General features: G+C 54.4%; 4 protein-coding genes across 4 annotated transcripts; all 4 read right to left on the bottom strand.

Annotated features, from left to right (window-relative positions):
- Window positions 1-4,652: 4,652 nt before the first annotated feature.
- On the bottom strand, window positions 4,653-10,212 carry lah (involucrin repeat protein). The gene has a single exon (XM_024819901.1). The coding sequence runs from the start codon at window positions 9,986-9,988 to the stop codon at window positions 4,805-4,807; it is 5,184 nt and encodes a 1,727-aa protein (XP_024676448.1). The 5' UTR covers window positions 9,989-10,212; the 3' UTR covers window positions 4,653-4,804.
- Window positions 10,213-11,045: 833 nt separating this feature from the next.
- BDW47DRAFT_121545 (short chain dehydrogenase/reductase family protein) lies at window positions 11,046-12,164 on the bottom strand (the record flags this gene model as incomplete). The annotated part of the gene is made up of 2 exons (XM_024815648.1): window positions 11,046-12,058; window positions 12,131-12,164. The coding sequence occupies 2 exons, from the start codon at window positions 12,162-12,164 to the stop codon at window positions 11,046-11,048; spliced, it is 1,047 nt and encodes a 348-aa protein (XP_024676447.1).
- A 333-nt stretch (window positions 12,165-12,497) lies between these two features.
- On the bottom strand, window positions 12,498-13,156 carry BDW47DRAFT_699 (uncharacterized protein). The gene has a single exon (XM_024819635.1). The coding sequence runs from the start codon at window positions 13,009-13,011 to the stop codon at window positions 12,595-12,597; it is 417 nt and encodes a 138-aa protein (XP_024676446.1). The 5' UTR covers window positions 13,012-13,156; the 3' UTR covers window positions 12,498-12,594.
- clcA (putative C6 finger domain protein) lies at window positions 13,128-17,034 on the bottom strand. The gene is made up of 7 exons (XM_024819602.1): window positions 16,180-17,034; window positions 15,993-16,105; window positions 14,538-15,938; window positions 14,382-14,462; window positions 14,096-14,298; window positions 13,511-14,039; window positions 13,128-13,457 (listed from the first exon to the last, which is right to left on the bottom strand). Exons 1-7 carry the CDS (start codon window positions 16,846-16,848, stop codon window positions 13,244-13,246), a joined length of 3,210 nt encoding a protein of 1,069 aa, XP_024676445.1. The 5' UTR covers window positions 16,849-17,034; the 3' UTR covers window positions 13,128-13,243.
- Window positions 17,035-23,044: the final 6,010 nt, after the last annotated feature.

Below are 23,044 nucleotides of genomic sequence, written 5' to 3'. Positions count from 1 at the left end.
ACAAATCTTTCTCTGCAGTGGTCTCCTGGGATTTTGCGGGTGTAGCGTCGGTGGTACCTTCAGGTACGTCGCCGGATTTTGTTGGGTCTCCGGCAGGCTCTGGCGCATCAACTTCTCCTTTCTGCGTGGAATCGACGTCTGCCGAGGTGGTCGCCTCACTCGCTACAGCTGATGCCTCTTCAATCACTCCGTGTGGTCCGTTTTGCGCGCCACCGGTCTCCTTAGGCAGTTCATCGGCGGTAATGATAGTTGCATCCAGCTCGGCGTCCTTTGGTTGTTCGGGAGATCCATTGTCCAATGGCCCGGTTGAGACCTCGGCCTCCTTGGCCGGTTCTTCCGCAGAGATAGTAGTTGCATCTAGATCAGCGTCTTTAGGTTGCTCAGGAGACTCATTGCCTGCTGGCTCAGTTGAGACCTCGGCTTCCTTGGCTGGTTCTTCCACAGTAGCGGGTGTCGTATCCAGATCAGCGTCTTTAGGTTGTTCAGAAGATTCGTTGCCTGCTAGCTCCGTTGATATTTCAGCTTCTTTGACAGGTTCTTCCGCAACAATTGGAGTCGCATCTTCTAAATCAGCGCCTTTGGGTAGCCCAGGAGATTCATTATCGGCTGTCTTCGCCGCGGCTGCAGTCTCAGAGACATTCTCCTTTGTCTTCGGCTCCGAAACAGCAGGGCTGGAAATTGGCGTCTCATCAACCGACTCAGCAGATTGCTGCTGCTGCTTCTTATTCTTCTTCTTATTGTCTTTCTTGGCTTTCTTCTTCTGAGCAGCAGTCATTGGTGGCGCGGGCTCCGAAGCAGCGGGATCCTGTGGGGCTTCGGACGGATCTACTGGTGGTTCGTTCTCAGTAGACTCTTCCTGTTCGGGAGCCTGTTCCAAGCTGGTGGGTGGTTGTTCCGTAGCGGAATTATTGTCGGCTGGTGTCTCGCCTTCGAGCGACTTATGCTCCAGCTCTGTATCCGCGGCGACAGGGGACTCCTCAGAAGCAGCGGGTAGGTCAGCCGGTGGTTGACCGTCAATGGAAGCTTGGCTTGGCTCTAAAGTAGCAGCGGGGATTTCGCGAGCGGACTCCTCCTGTTCTGGATCCTGTGCTTGAGCGGGGAAAGAAGGTTGTTCGACAGAAGCAGGGACATCTGCACTTGCATCGACGGTGTCAGGGGCCAAGGCAGTCGAAGATTCATCTGGGGCAGACACGCTCTGCTGCTTCTTTTTCTTGTTCTTCTTGCCCTTCTTGCCTGTCGGTGTGGATACCCCCGCATCGGGTTCAGGCACGGATTCCACCGCTGGAGACTCCAACACATGTGGAGGGCCGTCATTGGCTTCGGGGCTCTCCACTAACGAGGTATCGAATTTGTTGTCCAGGGCGCCTTCAACAATAGCATCGTTTTGGATCTCTTTTGTGGACTCTTCGTTGGCAATGGGGTTTTCTTCGGGTTGGAGTGAGGGCACCACGACGTCGGCGGCGGGGGCGGGGGCGGGGGCGGGCGGCGGCAGTTCACCGCTTGTTTGGGCGCCCAACTCCGATTGCTCAGGGATGGTCTCAGGCTGGGACTCAGTCAAGGATAAGGATTTATTTTTCTTCTTATTCTTCTTTTTGCTCTTTTTGCTTGACTGTTCTCCAGCATTTTCTTCGGGACTGGCTTCTTCCTCTTTGCTTTCCGCCGGGTGGGCAACTTCAGCTTCACTGGTCGTGTCGACAACGGACTCAAGTGGTACTTCTTGGGTGATTTCTTGCTGTTGCTCGGTAGGGACTTCATCGGGCTGTTTGGCTTCTGCCATCTCGTCCGTTACAGGAGGTTCGTCAGCTTCGGTCGGGACTTCGGGCTGCGAAGTCTCCGCTGGCTCCGTCTCCGGCTCTGCAGCACTCTTGCGCTTGTTCTTCTTCTTCTTTTTGCTGCTCTTGCGGGAGAGCGGAGTCTCAGGCTCCAAGTTAGCTGCTTCACCCTCTGTTTGGAGTTCATTTTCAGCGGGAGTCTCGTTTTGGCCGGGAGAGGCTGATGTTTCTTGAATTGGGGTTTCCAGTGGAGTCTGGAACTCCAATTCAGCTGCCTCGGCCTCTTCCTGGGGTTTGGTTTCAGTGACTGTGTCGTCCTGGTCGGGAGACGCGGATGGTTCTTGAACTGGGGTTTCCAGTGGAGTCTGGAACTCCAATTCAGCTGCCTCGGCCTCTTCCTGGGGTTTTGTTTCAGTGGCTGAGTCGTCCTGGTCGGGAGAGGCGGATGGTTCTTGAACTGGGCTCTCCAGTGGTTGCTCCTCTTGCTCAAGAGACACGGGCTTCTGGTATGTGCCGGGTACTTCTCGTTGCTGCTCTTCGCTCGCGTGCTGGGAGACTTCTTTTGCGTGGTTCTCTGCGTCGGGCGTAGAATGGGCTAGCACGGTGTCTGGATGATCATTGGTCGGCTTATTCTCTTCCTGTGTACTTGTCGTAGGCTCGATTTCTCTCTCCGTGCCCAAAGAGTGTTGTTCGTTGGTTGATTTCGGAAGAGACACGTCCCGAGTAGACTCTCCAACGTCTGCAGTTTCGGGAGCAGACACTGCAGGATCCGCAATAGTTTTCATATGATCAAGTTGAGACAGATCCTTGCTTTCTCCCATATCCTCCGATAGACCAGACCGCTCTCCAGCAGGTAGAGCTTCTTCCTGAGTAGTAGTCTCCAGCGTTTCCCCAGCCGACTGCGCGGGGCTCTCCCCCACCGGAGCATCAACAGCAGACTGCGGAGCATCGCCTTCCATAGCCGGGGCCTCTTCAGCGTTTGCTTCCGTGGTAGCATTCTTGTCCTTCTTCTTATTTTTCTTCTTGTCACGCTTGGCCTTTTTAGATGTTGTAGCATCTGGAACAGAGTCTTCAGGAATGGCGGGTTGGATTGATTGGGTGTCCATGTCGTTGTCGATGCCTGTGGTCTTCACAATATCAGGGGTAGCGGACCCTTGTTCGGGAGACTGCGCTGGCTCCATATCCAACGATCTGCTAGACTCCTCATTCACAGGGTCTGCCAGTTCGATATTGCCCAAAGTAGTAGACTCCTGCTCCGGAAGCTGTGCAGGCTCGGCAGTCAAGTCTTTGCTGGACTCGTCGTTCTCAAGGTCGCCGGTGCTCAAGACATCCGGGGTAGCAGGATCATGCTCGGGAAGCTGTGCTGGCTCAGGCGCAGATGGCTCAGAAACAGTCTCCGATTCTTGAAAGCTGCTGTTGTCCACGCTCTTATTCTTCTTCTTCTTATCCTTCTTCTTCTTTCTCTTGGACGAGATGGACGTGGGTGTTTCAGCAACTGCATCTTCCTGCTGTGGCTGAGGTTGTGTCTGCTCTTGAGCGGTGTCGATGGGAGTTGGCTCGTTTGCAGGGTTGGATGTATCCTGGTGGATATCTATTTCGCGAACCGCTTCTTTGCTTTGAGTATCAGGTGTAGGTAACAAGTCTGCGTGTTCAGCTGCCATGGTTTTGTCATCTGCTGTCATCTCTGATTGCGTAGTCGTTGCAGCCCTCTTCAGATCAGCCATCTCGGGCACATCATCGTGTGGAACCAGAGTCTGTCCGATCTGAGCCGTCTCAGTAGGCTCATCTTGAATCCCCTTATCAGCAGCTAAGACTCCACCTCCTACCCCCGCAGCAGCCGCCATAGCAGCGTCCACCGCTCCCGGAAGACCAGAGTGCTCAGGACTCTCCCTCACCGAACCAACCCTCTTCTGCGTAGGGGTAGTATCCAGATCACTCAAGCCCGAATCCATCGCCTTAGACTCGGGCGTAGTAGGTCTCGAAAGCGGCAACGCAGGGAGATTCTCAATCTCCCATTGATCATCCTTCCCCCCAACAGCTGACCCCACAACAGAGGGAAGGGCCCCCAATGTAGGTGAAGGAGGCAGAGCCGCGAAGCCGGTCGGATCCTGAAGGAGCTCCGACGGGGAGTGGAACTCATATTTTGGCTTGTCGCCCTCTTTTCTCAATGAGGAAGGGCGGGAATGGGGGTGCGATGGGTGGAAGGTTCCTGCGGTGGGTGTTCCCTGCTGGGAGTCGAGGAGCTCGTGGTGCTGGTATTGGTGCGCAGAGGAAAGGTCTAGATCTCTTGGGCGATCGTCGTAGATATGATGGCTGAGGTCTGTTGTTTCCCATCTTTTTTCGTCCGGGAGAGCAGTGAGATCTTCGACGGAGGCGTTTGCTGAGGATGTCTTGCTGGATGGGAGGGAGGGTAGGGGCTCGTTCTCGTCTTGGGGCTCTGGGTTGGTGGTCCCGTGGCGTTCCACGAGCCACAGGGGTCGGATCTCACGGGAGAATACGAACTCGGAGGAGTTGGGCCGACGGGGTCGACTTTGGGTGGGCGAGTCAGGAGGCTGCACTGCCGCGGAGCCCTCTGATGGCGAGCGCTGCATTGCCGGGGATGTTGGCGGCCGGCGGAAATGCAAGGGCACGGCCGTGGGTGACTCGGTCGACCGCACGATGGACGAGCGACGCGAACGCGCGCCGTCGTTCTCGTCCTCGGTCACCTTAGGGGATGACGGTCTACTTTGGGACTCTGGTGCCGAGTCCACGACATCTAGTCCCTGTCCGGTGACACCCGCGGTCTCCGGTGGAACCTCTGCTAGAAAAGACCGCTCCTCATCGGTGTGGTCTCGCGATAATTCCCGATCCTATACGACAGAGAAATAGAGAAAACCCCAATATTTAGTACATATATCAATCAATCATATCATATCATAACTCGGAATCACATGTGGACACATCAACTGGGCAGAACACATAACGGTTTGTACAGGTATTCAAAACACGACAATAGGAAAGGAAAAATAAAAGCAAAGAAAAGTCAGCTAAAACTATACCTTCTCGGATTCCTCCGCCTTGTTGTCCCACTCATATCTCTGGCGACGTCGCTCTTCCCTGCGCTGCCTGCTAGACTTGTAACTTTCGACGTTAATATTCTCCTTGTCTGCAATCATGTCATCCTCGCGGGCCGAGTCATCGTCGTCGAGTCCCTCGTCCCGATTGGAGCTGCGATGCCTGGAGGATCTCTCTTGGCGCCGGTGTCTCGACTCCTCGGGGGTGCGGGATCCAATCTCTGACTTGACTTCACGTCTATCTGTTGAAGAAGACGGTCGCTTGCTCTCTACTGGTTCCGAGACCCTGGAACCGAATATATTGGTGAAGAAATTGCCAGACTTCTCCTCGGGGCTCTTCTCCTTGGTGTCCCGGCGCTTGTCACGGTCGTCGCCGATCTTAGCGGGCGAGGAAGCTACAGAAGCCGAGTCATCTAGGCCGTCACTCTTCCGCTTTGAGTGCTTCTTCCGCCGCTTCTTCTTTCCATCGGCGCTACTGAACTCAACCGAGGGTGATCCAGTATCGTCACCTTCCTCGGTATCCCCGCTTACTCGCCTTTGCAGGTTCGTCGAGACTCGCTCGGAGTATTCACCGGGGGCGGGCGCCGAGACAACCGATCGAGGATCGTCTATAGAGGCATCTCGGGAGTCTACCTGCCGCTCGGGCTCCTCGAACCCACCCGGCATATGGAGAGCGACATCGGTGGGAGATTCGGGTTTGTCGCGAAAGTCCACGTCGCGCTGAACACCAGAAGCGCCGTTGGCAGCCATGTCACGGGCACGGGATGGTCTCTCGCGACCACGGGACTCATCCTCTTGTTCAGTTGCGCGAGAGAAACGTCCATGCGGTGGCGACGAACGCGTATGATATTTCGGATGGTCCGTGACAAGCGATGGATCAAATCCAGCGGCGGCAGCAGTCGCAGCAACCGTAGCCGCGAAAGCGATGTCTTCACCAATACCCTTACCGGAATCTTCGTTGGGCTTTCGCTCCCGTCGGTCCCGATGGCGAACACGGTCGCGGTCAACGGAGTCACGATCGGAGTCACTTGACGGAACTTCATACTCGTGCGTTTCGTGCTCGCCCCAGGACACGCGCGAGAAAGTCACAGGCCGTTCGGGGCTCGAGCTCGCCTCTTCCCGGGCCACTTTTTGCGGCCGGGGAACAGGAGACGCAGCATCTCTAACAGACCCGGTCACGCTGTGCGGGGGTGTCGGGTCGGTATACGTGATGTCGGGCACCTTCCAGGGAACGCGGCTGAGGAACTCTGGGTCAGGCTCAATGGGACTCTCTGGTCTCTCTTTGGCGGGAACCACCTCGATGATCGTCGGCATCACCTGAGATTCACGTGAAGAATCATTAGAACGGCGCCGCACCTCTTTAGGAGCAAAGAACTCGGCGTAATCCTCATACTTCGGCTTCGTGGGGGAGACATCTCGGCGGGGAGGCTTCTGAGCAGGCTCTGGCTCAGGAGACCAAGGGGAAGAAGAAGGATAGTAACGGGTATCGCGTGCACTGCTTGGCGCGGCGGAGAAGGCAGCAGTTACTGATCCCGGCTCCGAGCCACGGCGTCGCTCAGCACGGCGTTTCTCGCGACGCTCATCGTGGCGTCGCTGACTGCTAGCCTCGGAAGAACCATCATTGGAACCTCTGCCCGATAACGCTGAGGCAGCGGCAGCGGCACCAATAGTGCCGACGGCAGCAGCCCCCATCCAGGATGAGGAGTTGTCTCCACGCGAGTCCCGCTGGCGTTGCTTGTCACCTTCATCCCAAGCGCGTCGATTATGCTCGCCTTCCCCACGCCGCCACCTCGACCAGCGGTCATCCTCTGGCCGTATCGGTTCTTGTTCATTGTCAATGAGCTGGACTCCACCATCCAAGTCGGCACTGCGATTCTGTCTCTCAAGGCGGTCGGCGCGTCGTTCTTGCTCCTCGGTGAGGTTGAAGGAGACGGAGGCTTGGTCTTTCGCCGTCGCGCGGCGTCTCAGGCTGGAAATGGTCGAACCCTCCAGTGGCTCCGTGGGGGATGCGGGGAAGGTGTTACTTCGCCGATGCAGACGGTCAATGTGCCCCGGCGCCTCGCCAGGGTCCACATATGCTGAGACAGGCTGGTCCCGGTCACGGGGCCGAGACGTGTAATTGTTCCGAGACGTGTAATCCTCAAAGGGAGTCCTGAACGGCAGAGGCCCGGTGGTCGGTGCAGTGTAGGCATGGATCGACTCGCCTTGAGAAGTGTAAACGGCTTGGGAGACAGGCGTCACAGGTTGCGGTTGCTGAAGCGGAATGGGACCAGGGCGCACAAAGGCCGGCTGAGAAGACGGTATCCGAACCGTGTCGTAGCGCGAGGGGTCGCTGGTCGGCACGGGAGCGACATGCTGCAGGCTTCCGGTACCGTCGTGGCTGGTGTGACGGCGAGAGGCAGCAGCGGCCAACGCGGCCGTCCCCAGGGCACCGACACCGAGAGCAGCCGCGCCGGTCGGGAAGCGATCATCGGAGGAACCCGACCCGGTCCTCTTCTTCTTATTCTTCTTCTCCTTCTTGCCCTTCTTATCCTTCTTGCTTCCCCATCTCCAGCCCCATTTCGACGTGCCCGAGTCGGAAGAGTCATCGGAACTGAACAGCGCACTGTGGCCGCCGAAGGCAAGAGCAGAGCTGACACTAGACGACGACTGGTCACTGGAGTCCAGATCCTCCCAGCCATCGTCGTTGGTAGCAGAGGAGGCATAATCGGACCGGCTCGTGCGGGACTCCTTGCCAAGCAGAACCTCCCCGGGCCGCCGGCTGCGCCCGTGGGGCGAGGCCGCCAACGCCGTGGCCGCCGCGCCGAGACCCAGCAGTTTGGCGTCGACGTCGTCTCGGTCCTGCTTCTTGCCGCGCTTCTTCCGCGCCCCTGGGGGTTTCTTCGCGTAGCCACTCCCGAACGCGAGGTCGGCATCCGTGGACGAGGATGAGGAGTTATTGAACGAGAATAGGCTTCGCGGCTTCTTCGCGGTGGGTCGTTTTCTGCGTTCCGAAGACGCGGTGAAGAACGAGCCGAAAGCCCCTCCGGTCGATTTCCGAGACGGATGGCCAATGTCGACGAAGGAAGAATCCGAGGACGACGATTTCCGGCCCTTGGACTTGCGGGGCGACCGACTGCGGCTCCGGCTGTCGCTGCGCTGACGGGATCTGTGGACGGCGCTGGCCGCCGTTCCGACAGCGGCTCCGAGAGCCGCGTCGCGGAGGGCGGAATGGCGGTGCGGACGGGATGAGGAACGCGACCGGGAGCGGGAGCGCCGAAGGGGTTCCCCGTACCTCCCCTTGGCCACGTCCGAGTACGAGCTGCGGTCCAATCGATCGTGAGACCGACGGCGGTACACGCCCCGGGAGGTATCGCTTTTGCGCCCAGAAACCGACCCCCCTTCGCTGCCATGCGAGCTCGGCACGCGGCCCGGACGGAGACTGTACGTGTCCTCGAAATCCTTGGTGTTGAAGAGGGACTTGATCCCGTATCCGCCCAGCAACCCCGGGATCCACGAGTTTCGGGATGATCGTTTGCGATGTCGGCCTTCATCTTCCGACGAGGTGTAACGACTCAGCTTCTCGACGCGCGAGTGGCTACTGCGGCGGTCGCCCGAGTGTCGGCGAGGCTCGTAGTGGTGCTTGCGCGGTGCATCGCGCGAGGTCGATCCCGGTGCAAAGCAGTACTTGCAGACCCCGATGGACTCCGTGTAGTCCTCGAACATGCCCACGCCGTCAGGGTCCCGCCAAAAGTCGACAAACCGATCCAGCGGACCGCGTCGGCGCTGGTGGAACGCCATGCCCCCCGACTGGAAGGACGGCCCGTGGTACAACGCCGCGTGGTGGGGATGCGACGGGTGCGCGGCGTATCCGACCGTGCCCGCGCCCGCGCCATACAAGGCCGGGTTTACATTGGGCGGGTACATGGACGGACCCGCGAACGCATCGTGGGGGGCATTTCCCGCCTGCTGCACGGGGTATGGCGGGGAGCCATGCGGGCTGGAGGAATGGTGATGGTGATGGCCCATCATGTACCCGGCCCCCGCGGCGGCGGCTGCCATGCCGACCGCGGCACCCGTCCCACCGTGCGAATGGGACGGCTTTGTGGCATGGTTGGATGGCATCGGCGGGACAAACGAGGTTGCCGACGAGGGCGGGGGGAACATGGGCGAATCCATGTCCCCGACGCCGTAGGTCGCGGCTCCCGTCGACTGGACAGACGGATGGGAAGAATGCAGGGTGTCGGGAGGGGACGCCAACGGCGGTTGACCCGTGGGTTGCACTACCGGCGCGGCCCCATCCGCAGCATTGCCGTAGTACGCGGCGGCCGCCCCGACTCCACCCACGCTGCTGGGCTCCGGCGGCGGGTTGACGGCGGGCGACGCCGGCATCAGATGTGCCTGGTTGTTGGGGAGCACCTCGGGGGCCGCCGGACGGATCCCCGGCTGGTCGGCGACGGACTGTCCTTGGTCGCCGTAGTAATCGGCCGCCTCACCGGCCGGGTTGGGCGGTCGATAGGGCTCTGTGTGGAGGGCCGGGAACTGTCCGGGGAACTGCTGCGGCACATGGGGGTCGAATGCGACGGGACCGCTTGGCGACGCACCTCCTGCGCCTGTGGTCGGGATGGCGGTGGATATGGGAGGGAGGGTGACATCGGGTTGAGCGCGCTGTCGCTCCCGACGAGCGCTCGCACGGTCATCGGCCTCCCAGCGATCGTCCATCCTGGCTCGCCTGGTCCGTTCGCCGTCCGGACTAGGCGATCGCACCCGATCGCGCCTGCGGGCGCTCTGTTGTCTATCCCGGTCGCCCGAGTCTCGATCGCGATACCTGTCCACATCGTCCAAATCTCGATCGTGAGGTCTGTCCTCGTCGTCGTTGTCCCATCGTCCTGGGCGACGTTCGATGATCACGCGGTCGGGTTCATCCAAGACACCTGGGTCGGCGGTCGCATAGCTGGAAGCGACTGATTCGCCCGCGGCGCTGGCGGCATAGCGCTTGTTCCGGCCGCCGGTAGTCGGGTAGGTCGACAGGTCGCCCAAGCCGCGATCACGGTCGTCACCCCGTGAGGACTTGCGGCTGGTTGTCGACGAAGCCTTGGAGTCGGTTCGGCGGCGGCCACTTCTGGAGGAAGTGCTGCGGACATCGGAGGATGAGCGACTCCCGCCCATGAGGGCCTTAAGCATGGTGGGCAGAGAGAGCGATCACCATGTGGGGTGGGATCAAAAGCGGATGGGATTTGATGATAATACGGGCTGATGGGTTGAAGCCCGAGGTTGTTGAGTAGGTGGGACTCAAAATAAAGAATAAGGGAAAGAGATGACAGAAAGGGATGAAATGAAGGAGGATGGAATGGAAGAGGTCCAGAAGGTAGGGAGTAGTCAGACGCAAGAGAAAGTACCAAGTAGAGGGGAGAAAAAGAGAGGAGGCTGGCAGAAGTATAGACCAGTGGGAGCTTGTGTTGTTTTGCCGCCTGGATTAGTCGAGAGTAAACAAGCTGGCCAGCTGAACCGTGGGAATCTTAGATTCTTCTGAGTTAGCGTTGGCTGGGGGAGGGAAAGAGGGTCACTGTTTGGAACTGGTTGCTCCAGACAATCAGGCTATCAGCCGCTCAGACGATCGGGTGGGTTTAGCGTCATCTCAGATCGAGGCCAGTCAGCACGTTCCACTCGGGGATTTCGGGAGAGAAGAGCTTGGACAAAGCGAGAAACACCAACAGGCTAGATGACAGATATGCATGCAACTCGACAGTTGAGTCTCCTCTTTGAAACACGATGATGAAAGTCCGAAGTGAGAGACAGAAAGTGAGAGAGAGAGAGAGAGAGAGAAATCGCGGTGAAGAAAGCGAAAGAGAAAGACTGGCTGGAGAGGATGAAAAGTGGGGCGAGGCACGTGCATGGCGGCCAGAGCATGCGCTGCATCACAACAAAACAGCATTGTTATGACTTGCAGGGTTGATCTGGGGGGAATCAATATAGCAAAATCCCGTTTCGGATGGAACGATCTACTGTATTGGATATAGATCGATCGATCCATGATTTCTCGTTCCATGGGTGTGGTATGTGGAGTGGAGCCATGGTTACTGCCTCAGTCATCTATCAACCTGCCATGTGCCTTAGGCCATACAATCTCTAACAGCACTTAGTATAGGGTTTCAACCGGACTGAGATTCCTGACAATATCTACAAAATAGAGATCCTATACTATCAAATTAACCAACAACAATTACATAGAATAGAAATATCAATCCTCCGCCCTCATCAACCTCTCCAACTGCACCCTCAACGCATGCTGAAACCACCCGGGAAAACTCCTCAAATTCCTCGCCACCCACCCACTCGACCCCGGCACAACAACATGCCCACTCCGTCCCTCAAGCACCTTCTCCACAAGCGCCTCAGCAACCGTCTCCGGATGCAGCAGCGGATTAAACCACGTATCCTCCGGCGTCAACCGACTAATCAGCGCCGTCTGCGCAAAGCCCTGCGTCACCAGCACGGTGCGCACCCGCGGCGCACTATACCTCGTTACCAGCTCGGCCGCGAGCCCCTCGTGGAAGGATATCGCGGCGGACTTGGTGGCCGAGTAATCGACCATGTTGGGGGTGGTCGTGTAGCCTGCTTGGGACGCGACGGTGACGACCATGCCGTGGTTGGAGCGGACCATGTGCGGGAGGAATTCCCGGGTGAGCCAGTAGTGCGATAGCGTATTGACCTCGAACTGGAGGCGGGTTTGGGACTCGCTCGAGCCGAGGATGGTGCGGCCGCTGCAGATGCCTGCATTGTTGATCAAGATGGTCGGCTCGCCCATTGTTGTGCGGATTGTGGCTGCGACGTCTGCGATGGCCGCCGGGGCCGTAATATCGCACTCGTAGAAGCGCACCGTTGAGGGCAGGAGAGCCGCATCCTGCGGCGGCTGAATATCCAAGATAGCAACCTTGATACCCCTATCGCCTAGCAGACGCGCAATCTGTCTTCCAATACCGTTGCTACCGCCAGTGAGCACGACGACTTCACGGTTCCAGTCATAGCGGTCCGAGACGCCGTTGTTGAGGGCGCGGCGGTTGAGGGCTGCGTTGGCGCGGCGGATGACGGCCAGCGAGGCGAGGGCGTGCGCGGCTTGGAGGAGGCGGGGATGTTGTTGGGCGAGGGTTTTCCCCTGCTCGGTGTAGTGCGCTAGGAGGACGAGCGGGACGACTTTCCAGGGGCTGAGGATAGTCCGTTGGAGGAGTTTGCCGAATACATCGGCTGTGAAGCCTGATGATAAAATTAGTTGAGATGGATCGATGGGTGGGTGTGATATGGTTGGGTAGGTAGGTAGGGACTAACCTTCATGAGAGAACCAGTTTGACTTGGACGGCATGGTGGGCAGCTGGAGTATTATCTTCTTCTTTTCTGTTTTCCCTTCTTCTTTCCCCTGTCAGTGTGGTTGAGAGAAACGGAATGGAAGAAAACGTCTGAATGGACAACGATGGTACATACCTATAAATGCAATCGGTAGTTTAAGGTTAAAAACACCCCCTACTCCACCCCAGATTGCGGGGAACGGCGAGGATGCGGCATCATGGGAAACCGAGGTACAGAGGCGTTCATCTTTACCTGACTGGCTTCTTGGCAGTCTCCTAAGTAGGTACCAGGTGTATTCACCTAGGAAAATCCTACGGACGAGTCACCTCTTAACTGATAAATCCCCCGGTTTTATAGATATCCAGGTATTCATTGAGCTGTACGGCCAACCAGTAACTGCTTCCTCACAAGTATTTCTGGAGATCCTAGGTTCATCCCAATTCCCCTCAATATACTCGGTGCGGTGGACTTCCGCCTCGATACGCTGTAAATGCAATGAACACATGTTCCTCCCATACCCAAACAACAATCCCAAAACGTCCAAAAAAAGAAAAGTATCCGGTCGACCGGAACGATGGAATACATACAAAATAACAGACAATAGACAACGCCAACAAAACTCCCCGCGAACATAGTCGGGGTAACAGACAAGCGATGAGAAGAAGAAAAAAAACATCAGATAGCCACCATCCCTTTCCACATGCAGAAAATGATTGATTGGACTCCACAAACGTCGGGAAATTCAGAACCGGGAATCTTGGGCAAAACCGAACAAACCACCATGCAACACTGGTTTTTGCAATATGCTGTATAATCAAGAGAACCTCACGCCAGGGTGTGCACAAAGCAATGGCCGGGAGCATCCATATAAGGCCAAAGTATTAACGGAAATGGTGAACTCGAAAGGGACACTGTCGAGCATCAATACATCAACCACGGTTCATTGCCGACTGGCGCTCAACGTCCATAGTCGATGTTGGCAAATACACCTTCGGCAAACGGAGGACACCCGCGGATTCATGCAAGAAATGATCGGCTGAAGGAAAAACTCAAAAGTAATAATAAAGAATCAAAGGCAGCAAAGTTTCATCCTTCCTAGGAAAAGCTCGCCGACGGCGGCTCCCGGAAGATTTTCTCATATATCTCGGTCAGGATGCGTGCATCAGCCCGCAGAGTAGGCGAAATGTTCTGGCTCTGCAGGAGGAAATTAATCGTCCGTCTCAGGAGACGGGCGAGAGTCTTGCGATCCACCAACTCGGAAAGGTGCGACATAAAGGTCGCTGACAGGACTAGCATGTTACCGAATTGACTATGGAAGCTGGTCAGCAATAAGAAGGCATGGGTGGTAAAACAACAACTTACGCATGGGCAGTGCCAAAGATGTTGGTCACGACAGGGCGGCCATTGATCCCATCGAAGGCTTCCGTGCTCGCAATCGCAGAGTCGACGCAAACGCGGCAGGCCGTTCGTAGCTTTTTCGGGAGCTCTCGGTAGGATTGCGCAGTCACAACCCCCGGGTTTGACGATGGAATGCTTCGGCTCGTTGGGCCCATGTCACTTGACAGACGCGTCATGTTGGTGGCGCTGTGTGTCAATGATGGAGAGACCTGTTGCGACTTGGTACCGGACGGAGCAGATCCGGTGGGGGAATCCAACGAGACCGCGCGACCATCCGGCGGTCCAATGTAGTGCAGGGCGTGGTAAAGGAGCGGTCGGTGAATGATGTACCGGGCGCCATAGTATTTCGCCCGCATCCGAGCGACATTGATATCATCCGACGGCGGATCAGTGTCTCTCCATCGCATGGGTTCCGGCAGGCTGTTACGCCACATCTCCAAGTTCATGCTCAGAATTTCTTGGACGGTCGTTGTCCAGCGGCTCTGGCCGTGTTCTAACCGAGACGTTAGCCTCGCCACCAAAGCATCGCGAACCCCGCGAACATCTTACTTTCAACTTTATATAAATCCGTGTGGACACGATTCAAGACCTTTCGCAGGTGGATCTGGGCGGAATAGAAGAACATCATGATCGTGCTCGGGGCGGAGATTTCATTGGGAAGCGTGAGGGTGAATCGGCCTTTGGGCAACGAAATGCGAGCTTCGGAGCGCGAGATTCCGCTAGCTGGGAGATCAAGTTCGGCCAAGATGTCACTAACGCATTGCTAGTTAGCGACCTCCATGATTCTTTCCCCATGCTTTCCTGTGACTCTTTTGCAACTAGATCGGCATCTTACCTTTCAAGCTGGAGGCATGTCCAGTAGGCGAAATCGTATAGATCCTTGACCGGGCCATCAGTCATTTTTTCATAGCGTCTCCTGGATTAGCGGTCAGCAAGCTTTCCTGGATACGGGCAATCAACCCAGAAGACACAAGATAGTATAGTAACATACGATCGGACCAGCACTTGGCAAGCTCGAGCAGCCTGGTAGATCCACCCGTGGCTTTGGAAAGGATGCGCTAATTGCCCAGCATATAGACCAGCCAGCAAGGCGGCTTGGACGTGTCGCAGCCCGTTGGATCCTTGGAGACTCCCGAGGATTTGAGTGGCGTAAGCGTAATAAGCTAATCCGGGGATCTTGTCCAGGTTCCGCAATCCCTGGTTGTCCGGACGCCTGGTGGCGTTATTGCGACCGTCCGCCATTGAAGACGCGTACATGTAGGGCTGCGAGACCGAATCGGAGCGGTCAGGCGACAGAATGCTGCGGGTCGTGGGCCCAGGGATATACTGTTTGAGATAGTTTGGAGGCTCGTCCGTCACGGGCCCAGGGATGGGACCATGGCGAACCTGGCAGATGCTGCCCAGGGCAAATACCAGCAGGATAATAGCGTTGTCGACCGACTTCTCGATGGGCCGATCGCCGGCCTGCTGCGCCATCATGCCGGCAGGAGAGGGCACATCGCACCCTGCCCCTTGTAACGTTTCGCAGGAGCGCTTGCGTTTGGCCCCCCGTGGCGTGCCCACGAAGCTGCCGCTGTTCATCATGGGTGCCGAGGGACTCTGGTGGCGGTGGCAGTAGATCTTGACAAATTGCCGGACCTTGGCTTCCAGATCGTTTTGGTCGAGGAAGGGGTGCAATTTATGGATATCGTCCATGTAGGACTGGTGATAACTGAGAATGGTTTCCGCTTGCGCCGTTAGCACGCCAAAGTCGTCCACGCCATTGTCGGCCAGTCGCTCCTGGTGTCCGTTGGCGTTGGCGTTGGCGTTGGCCATGTTGCTCCAATTGCCACTCGAGGAACCATTTTTGGGGTATTCCGCCTCCCACTCAGGATACTTATCCACCGATGTGGTCGTCACGGTTACGTCCTCGCTCGTGTCGTCGCCTTCCCCACGCCCATAAACGCGGATCAAGCCGCGTTCCTCTTCCAATTTCATCACATAGTCTTCGTCGTACTGGTAAGGAAGAAGCAACGCCTTGATAGATGGCCAGAGAAGCAACTTGTGGGCCGCGGTCGTGTGCTCCACCGGAATGGAGAGCTCGCCTTCATGGCCGACCTCCAGGCCTTCGTCTGTGACGGGGCCCGGCTGATCGGGGTCTTGAGTCACCATCACCGTGCTTTCCTCGTTTTCGGCCTTCCGCATGACCTCCGGGAGTTCTTGCTTCAGGAGTCGTGCGACGGTCGGTTTCGGTGCCTCGTGGATGACCTTGGCTTTCTCGGGGCCGCTAAAGTATTTCTCCATGGTGTTCCCAAACACCACCTGTAGGCCGTGGAATTGAGTGATCCGGTCGTCCATCCGATCCTCCATTTGCTGTATCCGATCCAAGATGAGCTGCATGGCCTTTTCTTGCCTGCGAACCGATGTCAGTGTGCGTCACTCTTCGTGCCAGGGGTCGATCACGAACTTGTGCGGAGGAACTTCTTTGTAGACACAGACCAAACCGTTCTCCTTGCAGTGACTACAGGAGGGACGTCCTTCATCACATTTTGCCTTTCTCGCTCGACATTGATCGCAAGCCTTACCACCGCGGGAAGTTAGACCATGTTCTCCCCTTGATAGTCCACATCACACCGTCAGGGCTAGCAACTTACCTGTTGGGCTCGGGCCGCCTTGCGTTGACGGATCCCAAACGCCTGGTTCTGATAATATCCGGAGTCGTACGACGTGGCGGGGTGGGAGATTTGGGGCACCGGAGTCGAATATTGCGTCGGAGGGAGTGAATGCGCCGGGAGACCGGGGTCCCCGTTACCATGCGGTTCCTGGGGAGTAAATGGGATGCGTTGGCGGAAATCGGGGGGTGCGGAGTGAGGGGGCGCCTCATGGGATGTTCCGTTCATGGCGCGAAAGGTTGGATGCGGGGGAGCTGCTTCTGTCGGCGTGTGGGAAGGGCCTGGCAAGCTGGTCTGTCGAGCATACCGAGCGTCGGGGGGTTGTGGTAATTCTCGGTTGGTCATGACTGGGTATCCGGGGGGTGGTATGGGTGGTTGAGGAGCGCTGGATAGGCGACGTTGCTCGGCGGATGGACCATCGAAGGGGTAGGAGGGCCGCCACGCGGGCTCGTACACCCCCGAGGCCAGGCCATGCGTCACCTCGGGCGGCTGGATTCGATGCATTGAAGGCGGCGGGCCTGAGAAAGAGGGAAGGGGTTTCGGCTTGTCGTCCGGCGAAATAATTTCCATAATCCTCGGGCCACTGCTGCTGTCGGGAACCCCCCGCTGTCGCAAGTTCGCTGGGAACGGGTGATTCAGTGTACTAGACATACAGTCACGAGAACATGGCGGTTTTGCTGCCTTCGTAGAAAGTGACCAGTGGCGTCGCTTCGTTCCACCGCGCGACGAATGACCCTCGAAAAAGCGATCGGCTCCCTAACGGCGTGCGCGGAGGGAAACGGTCAGTTGGCGGATCTCGGGTTTTTCTTTGTTACGTTTTCTTCCTGCCGCCTGCCCCGGTGATTGTCTATTGATTTCGCTCGGTTTTGTTCTTTGAACTTCCCCGCCACTATTCGCACCGGTCCGGAGGTGTCTAGTACGCGATTCCAAGTCACAAGTCACGGTAGCTGGTGGCACGAAGAGGGGTGGGATTGGTCAGCGGATAGGCCAGATAAAGGCGGCGAGGTGATAGCTTTCCAATAGTTAGCTTAGATTGGGAAGGTAGTGGACGCGAGGGTAAGCGACAGTCGAGCGATCGGCTCGAAGCTCTAAGAACAGATGGAGGTAGCCAGAAGCATTGAAACAGCAACGGGCAGATGGAAAGGGTGGGATGATGGTAAATCTGCGGAGCACAGGAAGAATCTCATGGGACAGTTGCCGGCGCAAGGAAAAACGAGCGGGCAGAGAAGTGGAAGGAGTCAAGCTAATCATGTAAAAAAGAGGGACAGAAAAAAGAAAACCCCGAAGAAAACCAAAAATCGAAAATCGAAAAACAAAAAACGAAAAACAAAAAATCAATAATAAAAAATAAAAAAATAAAAGATAAAAAAACCCAGGGCGGTGGTAAGAAGGATAATCGGGCATCCAAGACTAACTATGAGAAATGGCACTAAGGACTGGAGTATAATTATACGGCGGGCAAGAGGGGGAAAGGATGGGACAAAAGTGATCCACGGCGACGCGCAGAAGACCAGCAGAGTGGGCACTGGGGAGCTGCTAAGTACCTAGTCGGCGTCCCTAGTAGTAGCCGACCAGGTAATTAAAAATAAGTCGGTGCCTCTGGCAGATCCAAGCCAGGATCAGACTCTCTTGGTGTCTTCTTGTTCTCAGTCTCTCTGTCTCTGTCCGTCACTGTCGACGGCCGGTACCTAAGTACCAAGTACAAGTACCAGTACTAAGTACTAGGTACTAGGGACTCAACCGGTGGCCGTTACAGGTCCGTGGGCAGAGGTAGTGAGTGGACTTGTCTTGAACAAGGTAAGATGAGCAAAGACATGGGTCAAAGGGAAAAAAGGAATAAATGAAAATGAAAATGAAAATGAAAAACAGACTCCAACACCTGCCAGGCATTGATAGATGACCGAAAAACAAAACCGAAAATATAAATCGAAGATAAAAAGAAAAAACAAGGCAAAATAGAATGAATCGATCAGAAAAGAGCAGATGAAAATAAAACAAAACAAAACAAACACACGCCCCGGGCAGAAGAGATCAAATCAAATCAAATCAATGGACCATGAGAACGGCAATAAATGTGGTAGCAAGGACAAAAATAATAATGATAATAATAATAAACAAGGTCAACCGCACCAGTGCAACCCAGGCAAGACAACACCAGAACAGGGGGGAGGGGAAGGAAGAGGGGGGCTGGTAATAGCGTCGAGATGAAAGGAAGTAATAGTACGTACGCCGAAAGTTGGCCCAAAGGATAAAATACGATGGGCGTTTGTTTGGCACAGCCTTCCTTCTCCGATCAATCGGGGAGATAGAGAGCTAAGCCAAGCTGTCGGGTCGTTCGCGGCCAGTCCAGTCACTAAGTACGATAGATTCTCTCCCTATGTCGATCGAATGACGGAGGAAAGAATTGGCGAAGGAGAATTCTGGATATGATCGAAAGCCGAGATTCAATCACTGAAATCCACGACGGAAGGGGAGATGGGGAGGGGGAAGAAAAAAGAAAAGAGCGAGGATGTGAGTAAGTAAGAAGTGAGAAGTTAGAAGTAAGAAGTAAGTAGGTAAACCTAAACCAGAAGCTGTCGTACGAGAATGACGCCAGACAAGACGGGAGGGTGGAAAAAGACAAAGACGAGAGAGGAGAAAGAAAGAAAGAAAGAAAGAAAGAAGGTAAGCAAGAAAAGAGAAGGAGAAGAATGACGGAGAGTGGAGGAGGGGGAAGCCGGCCGATTCAACGGTCAGCTTAAACTCGAAAGGGCACCTGTTTTTTTTTTTTTTTTGTGTCTCTCCCGCCTTGACCCGTCTGGACTCTGGTAGGGGAAGAAGATAGATGGGAAGTTGGAGGTTGGAAGCTTGGAAGCTTGGGAAGGTGGGTAGCAGATCGAAGTGGTCAAAATATTCACTATTCAGTTAATGTGGGGGGGGGAGGGAAGTGGAAGGCGATCCAACTAGGTAAGATAATGGGGTATGGAATAGTGGAATAGAAGAATGGAAAGGAACTAGAGAGGAGAATAGGAAGAGAGAGGAAAAAAAGAAAGAGGAGAAGGGAGAGAAAGAGAGAGAGAGAAACGATGGTGAGCAAGAAGATCATCGTTGATACTGTTGATTGATTGATTTGACTGATGGAAAGCTGCCTGTCTTGTCTGCCCCTCTTTTGACTGAACACCGATGTTATTATTTATTTTACTGGTTTGTTTTATTTTATCTATTTGATTTGTTGATTTTATGTTATCTTGTTTTATTTTACTTATTGATTTTGTTATTTTCTTGATTTCTTTTCTTTCCCTAGAATCCATCCTCGACAATAATGAGGATTCCTATTCCTGTCATCTGACAATCCAGAGCAATAACGTGACTCTCTGAAGGGCAACATGCCAGCAAGATGGATGGACGACCGGTGATCAGGGGAACAAACTACGGAGTATGTCCTACATCTTATCACCCTGGGATTTCTGATCCATAATTTCCTCTCACCATCATATCCATCCACTCTTGCATACATACTCGGTACATCGGATGCATCTTCGCATTGTTTCCATGGTACACCTCGATGGGACGGGGACTGGGTCCAGGAAGTCAACTGGCAAGCTATGCCGGGATCCTGATTGCAGGATTCAACAAAACAAAAGGAAGGTCAAACACAACAAAGAACGAAGAGAAAGGGAAAAGAAAGAAAAAGAAAAAGAGAAAAAGAAACAAATACAAAATTGACTGGTCGCTTTTCCTCGACCCTTCCTCCGAGTTCAGGCCTTAGCGTCAGAAACTAGGGGGAAGAAAGAAAAAAAAGAGAAAAGAGAAGGAAAGAAAAGTGGACCACCGACTGGAGCTGATGCTGGGTCGGGTCAGGACTTGGCGTGAGGATCACGAATTGAGAAATCCAACCAGCAAGCGGATGCCCCAAGTTATACCCAAGTATTTACTTGGTAACTTTGGGGGAAAAATGACTTCAATGTCCTAATCGGTCGGCAGGGGGTGGGGAAGGCGTGTGTAAGAGACCCGCAATCAGCTCTCTCAGATACTGGCTCTGTCGGTTCAATGATTTGCAGAGCGCCACATGGAGACCAATAAAAGACAAAAAAGAAAAAACCAATCCATTTTCAACATTCAATTGATTACTTATTCCTTACCCATGGGGAAGAGAAAGAAACGGGTGGCATCCATAACCCCAGACTATTACACTACGGAGAATGGTTGAGATTATATCAGATGGCAACTACTCCGTATACTCCGTACTAGGTACCTAATAGAGATGAGATGTACCTCCAGACCCTTACCGATCGTTTGATCCTTCTCCCATGAGAGCCGGCCAGGGTGTGGTCGGTGCCCAAAATCAGGAGGGGTAATGTGCGGCAGATAGGAGTGACCTGTACGTGTACAGAGTACGGAGTACAGCAGGATCAATCGTGACCCTGGAGGATGCTATCCTCTTGGGTATATTAAGCCTAAGGTAGGATCGGACGTGGATACAAGACACTGGGGATTATTATCTCTCCCAAACACTCAACCAGAAAACAAATCATACCAAACTATCTGATCATCAGATCATCAGATCAAAAAGGAGAAAAGCATTGTGAAACAAAAATGGATCAGGCAGTCGATCAGTGCTCATCAAGGGCGATGACCTCACAGTTTACAGATAAATGCTTTCCATCAAGCTTCTGATTCAGTTGAATTCTATTGGCAAGGGGTTCTTCTCTGGTATGTATGTTCCTCATCATCTCGATATGTCGGAGATCTAAACATCCATCCATCTATCTCATTTTGGATTGATTGGATGTCAATCAACTCCCGATATCAACAACCATGGTTATGCATGACCATGACCCATTTTGTTATGGAGACCCGGACGTTCCCCAACCTCCAGCCCGCTTCCATCAAGATAAGAGGATGAATTAATTACCCAGATAAATAAAATTAAATTAAATCTTCATTTTTAAGAACAGGTACAGACTGCCGATGCAACTCCTGCTCAACCAGCCCCAGCGCGCTCGGAAGACGGTGAGAATCACAGCGGTCAACCACCTGTGGGGTTGGTCGTGTCACGACTCGGCGGCTGTACTCCATTCGCTTCTCATCTGCCAGAGTGATCGGACTTACTGAGTTACAGCATAATTCAGGGACAAAGCTCAAGGCGGCATTCTGGACATTCCAAAATCCAGGATCTGATAGAAGGGATGTAGTAGATCAGAAGCTTCATATTAGTTCATTTAATTTTATCTTTTTTGTTTTTTATCTTGTCTGTTTACCTGGAACAGTACCCAGTTGGAGAGCCCACCCAGTTGGAGAATGAAATCACCCGTTGGAGACACTGCTGAAGAAGGGCCAGCCTCCACACCCTACCTACCTACCCCATTGCGACACACCGCATTGTCCACTCCCCAGGTCACACCGGTATGAGATCATTACAAGGAGGGGTCCCTGTCCCGTCCGTCCCTGTCAAAGCTGAGGAACCCGACTTACATACATACGTACATGCTTGGTATGTACGACGTACGCACCGACCGGAGTACGGAGACCGAGACTGGAACTGAGACTGAGGTACATGTGGGCAAGGATACATCAAACATTGAATTGTAACTTTGGTAATTCGACAATTTATCAAATTACAGATATGATTGGTATTATATAAGCCCTCCCGCAAGCCCACCCACTACCCACCGCCACGCCAAACACGCCAGCTGTTCCCTGGTTGCTTCAGGCACAACCGCTGTCTTTACCATGGGCAGGAATTACGGGGTAGACCGTAGAACCGTAGTTGTTATTTCAATGTCATCAACTTAGCTAGAGCTAGAGCCTCAGGTCTGGGTAAGATCTAAGGCGCCTGAAAACCGTCGGTATTTGATACAGGGATAGATACACTCCATTACACCTAGCATACCTGTGAACGTCTAAAACCAAGGAACTATGTACGGGATCTGAGTATTTGTCATGGTCGCCGCCGAACCAAATAATAATAATGCGAGGAGGTCAGTTGGATACTTTGCATCCCTCGCTCGCGAGTCGCCAAACGGGACTGACTGGCTAACGGCGAGGTCTATCACAATATAGTTGATGTAATTGATCCGCAATGGTGATAGAGTCAGGGTCCTTAGTGGGAGGATATTTCCCGCGTCGTGTGTACTAGGTACTGTACTAGCTATGGGAGATTTACATACATGACATCAAACGGACGGGAATGAAATGACGGGCCCAAATATCGACTTAGTACCTCCTAGTGTGTGGGGGTGTCCATCCTGACAGTCATGACCGTTCAGCGTCACCAGTTGACGGTATTCACCCATTTCAATAAACTCATTAGACGCAATCGTCACGAGACAGGGATTTGAGTCAACCATCTCACCCTCGTACACTGTACAGAGTATACTGTCCACTGGTCCAGGTGATTGCCAGACAAACAGGACCGTGACAAAGCAAAAAGGGGTCGGTGGGTTCATCGGTTCCGCCAAAATTAAGACGTGAGGAGCTTACTGAGTCGAGTCGAGGGGCTCACTTTACCATCTACGGATAGGCAGTACTTACTAGTCCCATAGGTAGGGCCCTGGTTTCTTCCATTTCAATTCTTTCCTTGTCCCAGACCCATTGAACCAACCAACCCAAATCAGCCCGTCCGTCCGTCCGTCCGATGGAATTGAAACTTCGTTTAGTCCTGCCCTATGATATGGTCCAGTCACGACCCGACGGTCTGATTGAACTGTTTACTCCGCCAATGGATTCACACGCTTGTTTCCAGTCTCAGCTCTAGTCGGTCCCAATGTCCACTCCATAGGTACGTAGTAAATCCCTCTCTCCCTTCCCCTCTCCCCTCCTCTGTTCTCATAGAATAGTGTCAAAGTCAGAAGTTGTCAGTCAATCG

This window comes from Aspergillus candidus (assembly GCF_002847045.1).
Source record: "Aspergillus candidus strain CBS 102.13 unplaced genomic scaffold BDW47scaffold_1, whole genome shotgun sequence".
NCBI lineage: Eukaryota > Fungi > Ascomycota > Eurotiomycetes > Eurotiales > Aspergillaceae > Aspergillus > Aspergillus candidus.
This window is presented reverse-complemented; position numbering and strand designations above follow the sequence as displayed.

Bases quoted from the DNA above. Each gene is read 5' to 3' on its own strand.
- lah (XM_024819901.1), bottom strand. From the start codon at position 9,988: ATGCTTAAGGCCCTCATGGGCGGGAGTCGCTCATCCTCCGATGTCCGC.
- BDW47DRAFT_699 (XM_024819635.1), bottom strand. From the start codon at position 13,011: ATGCTCCCGGCCATTGCTTTGTGCACACCCTGGCGTGAGGTTCTCTTG.
- clcA (XM_024819602.1), bottom strand. From the start codon at position 16,848: ATGTCTAGTACACTGAATCACCCGTTCCCAGCGAACTTGCGACAGCGG. The intron at 16,106-16,179 runs GTAAGTTGCTAG...CGCGGTGGTAAG, and splicing joins AGGCGGCCCGAGCCCAACAG to GCTTGCGATCAATGTCGAGC. The intron at 15,939-15,992 runs GTTCGTGATCGA...ATCGGTTCGCAG, and splicing joins AAAGAAGTTCCTCCGCACAA to GCAAGAAAAGGCCATGCAGC.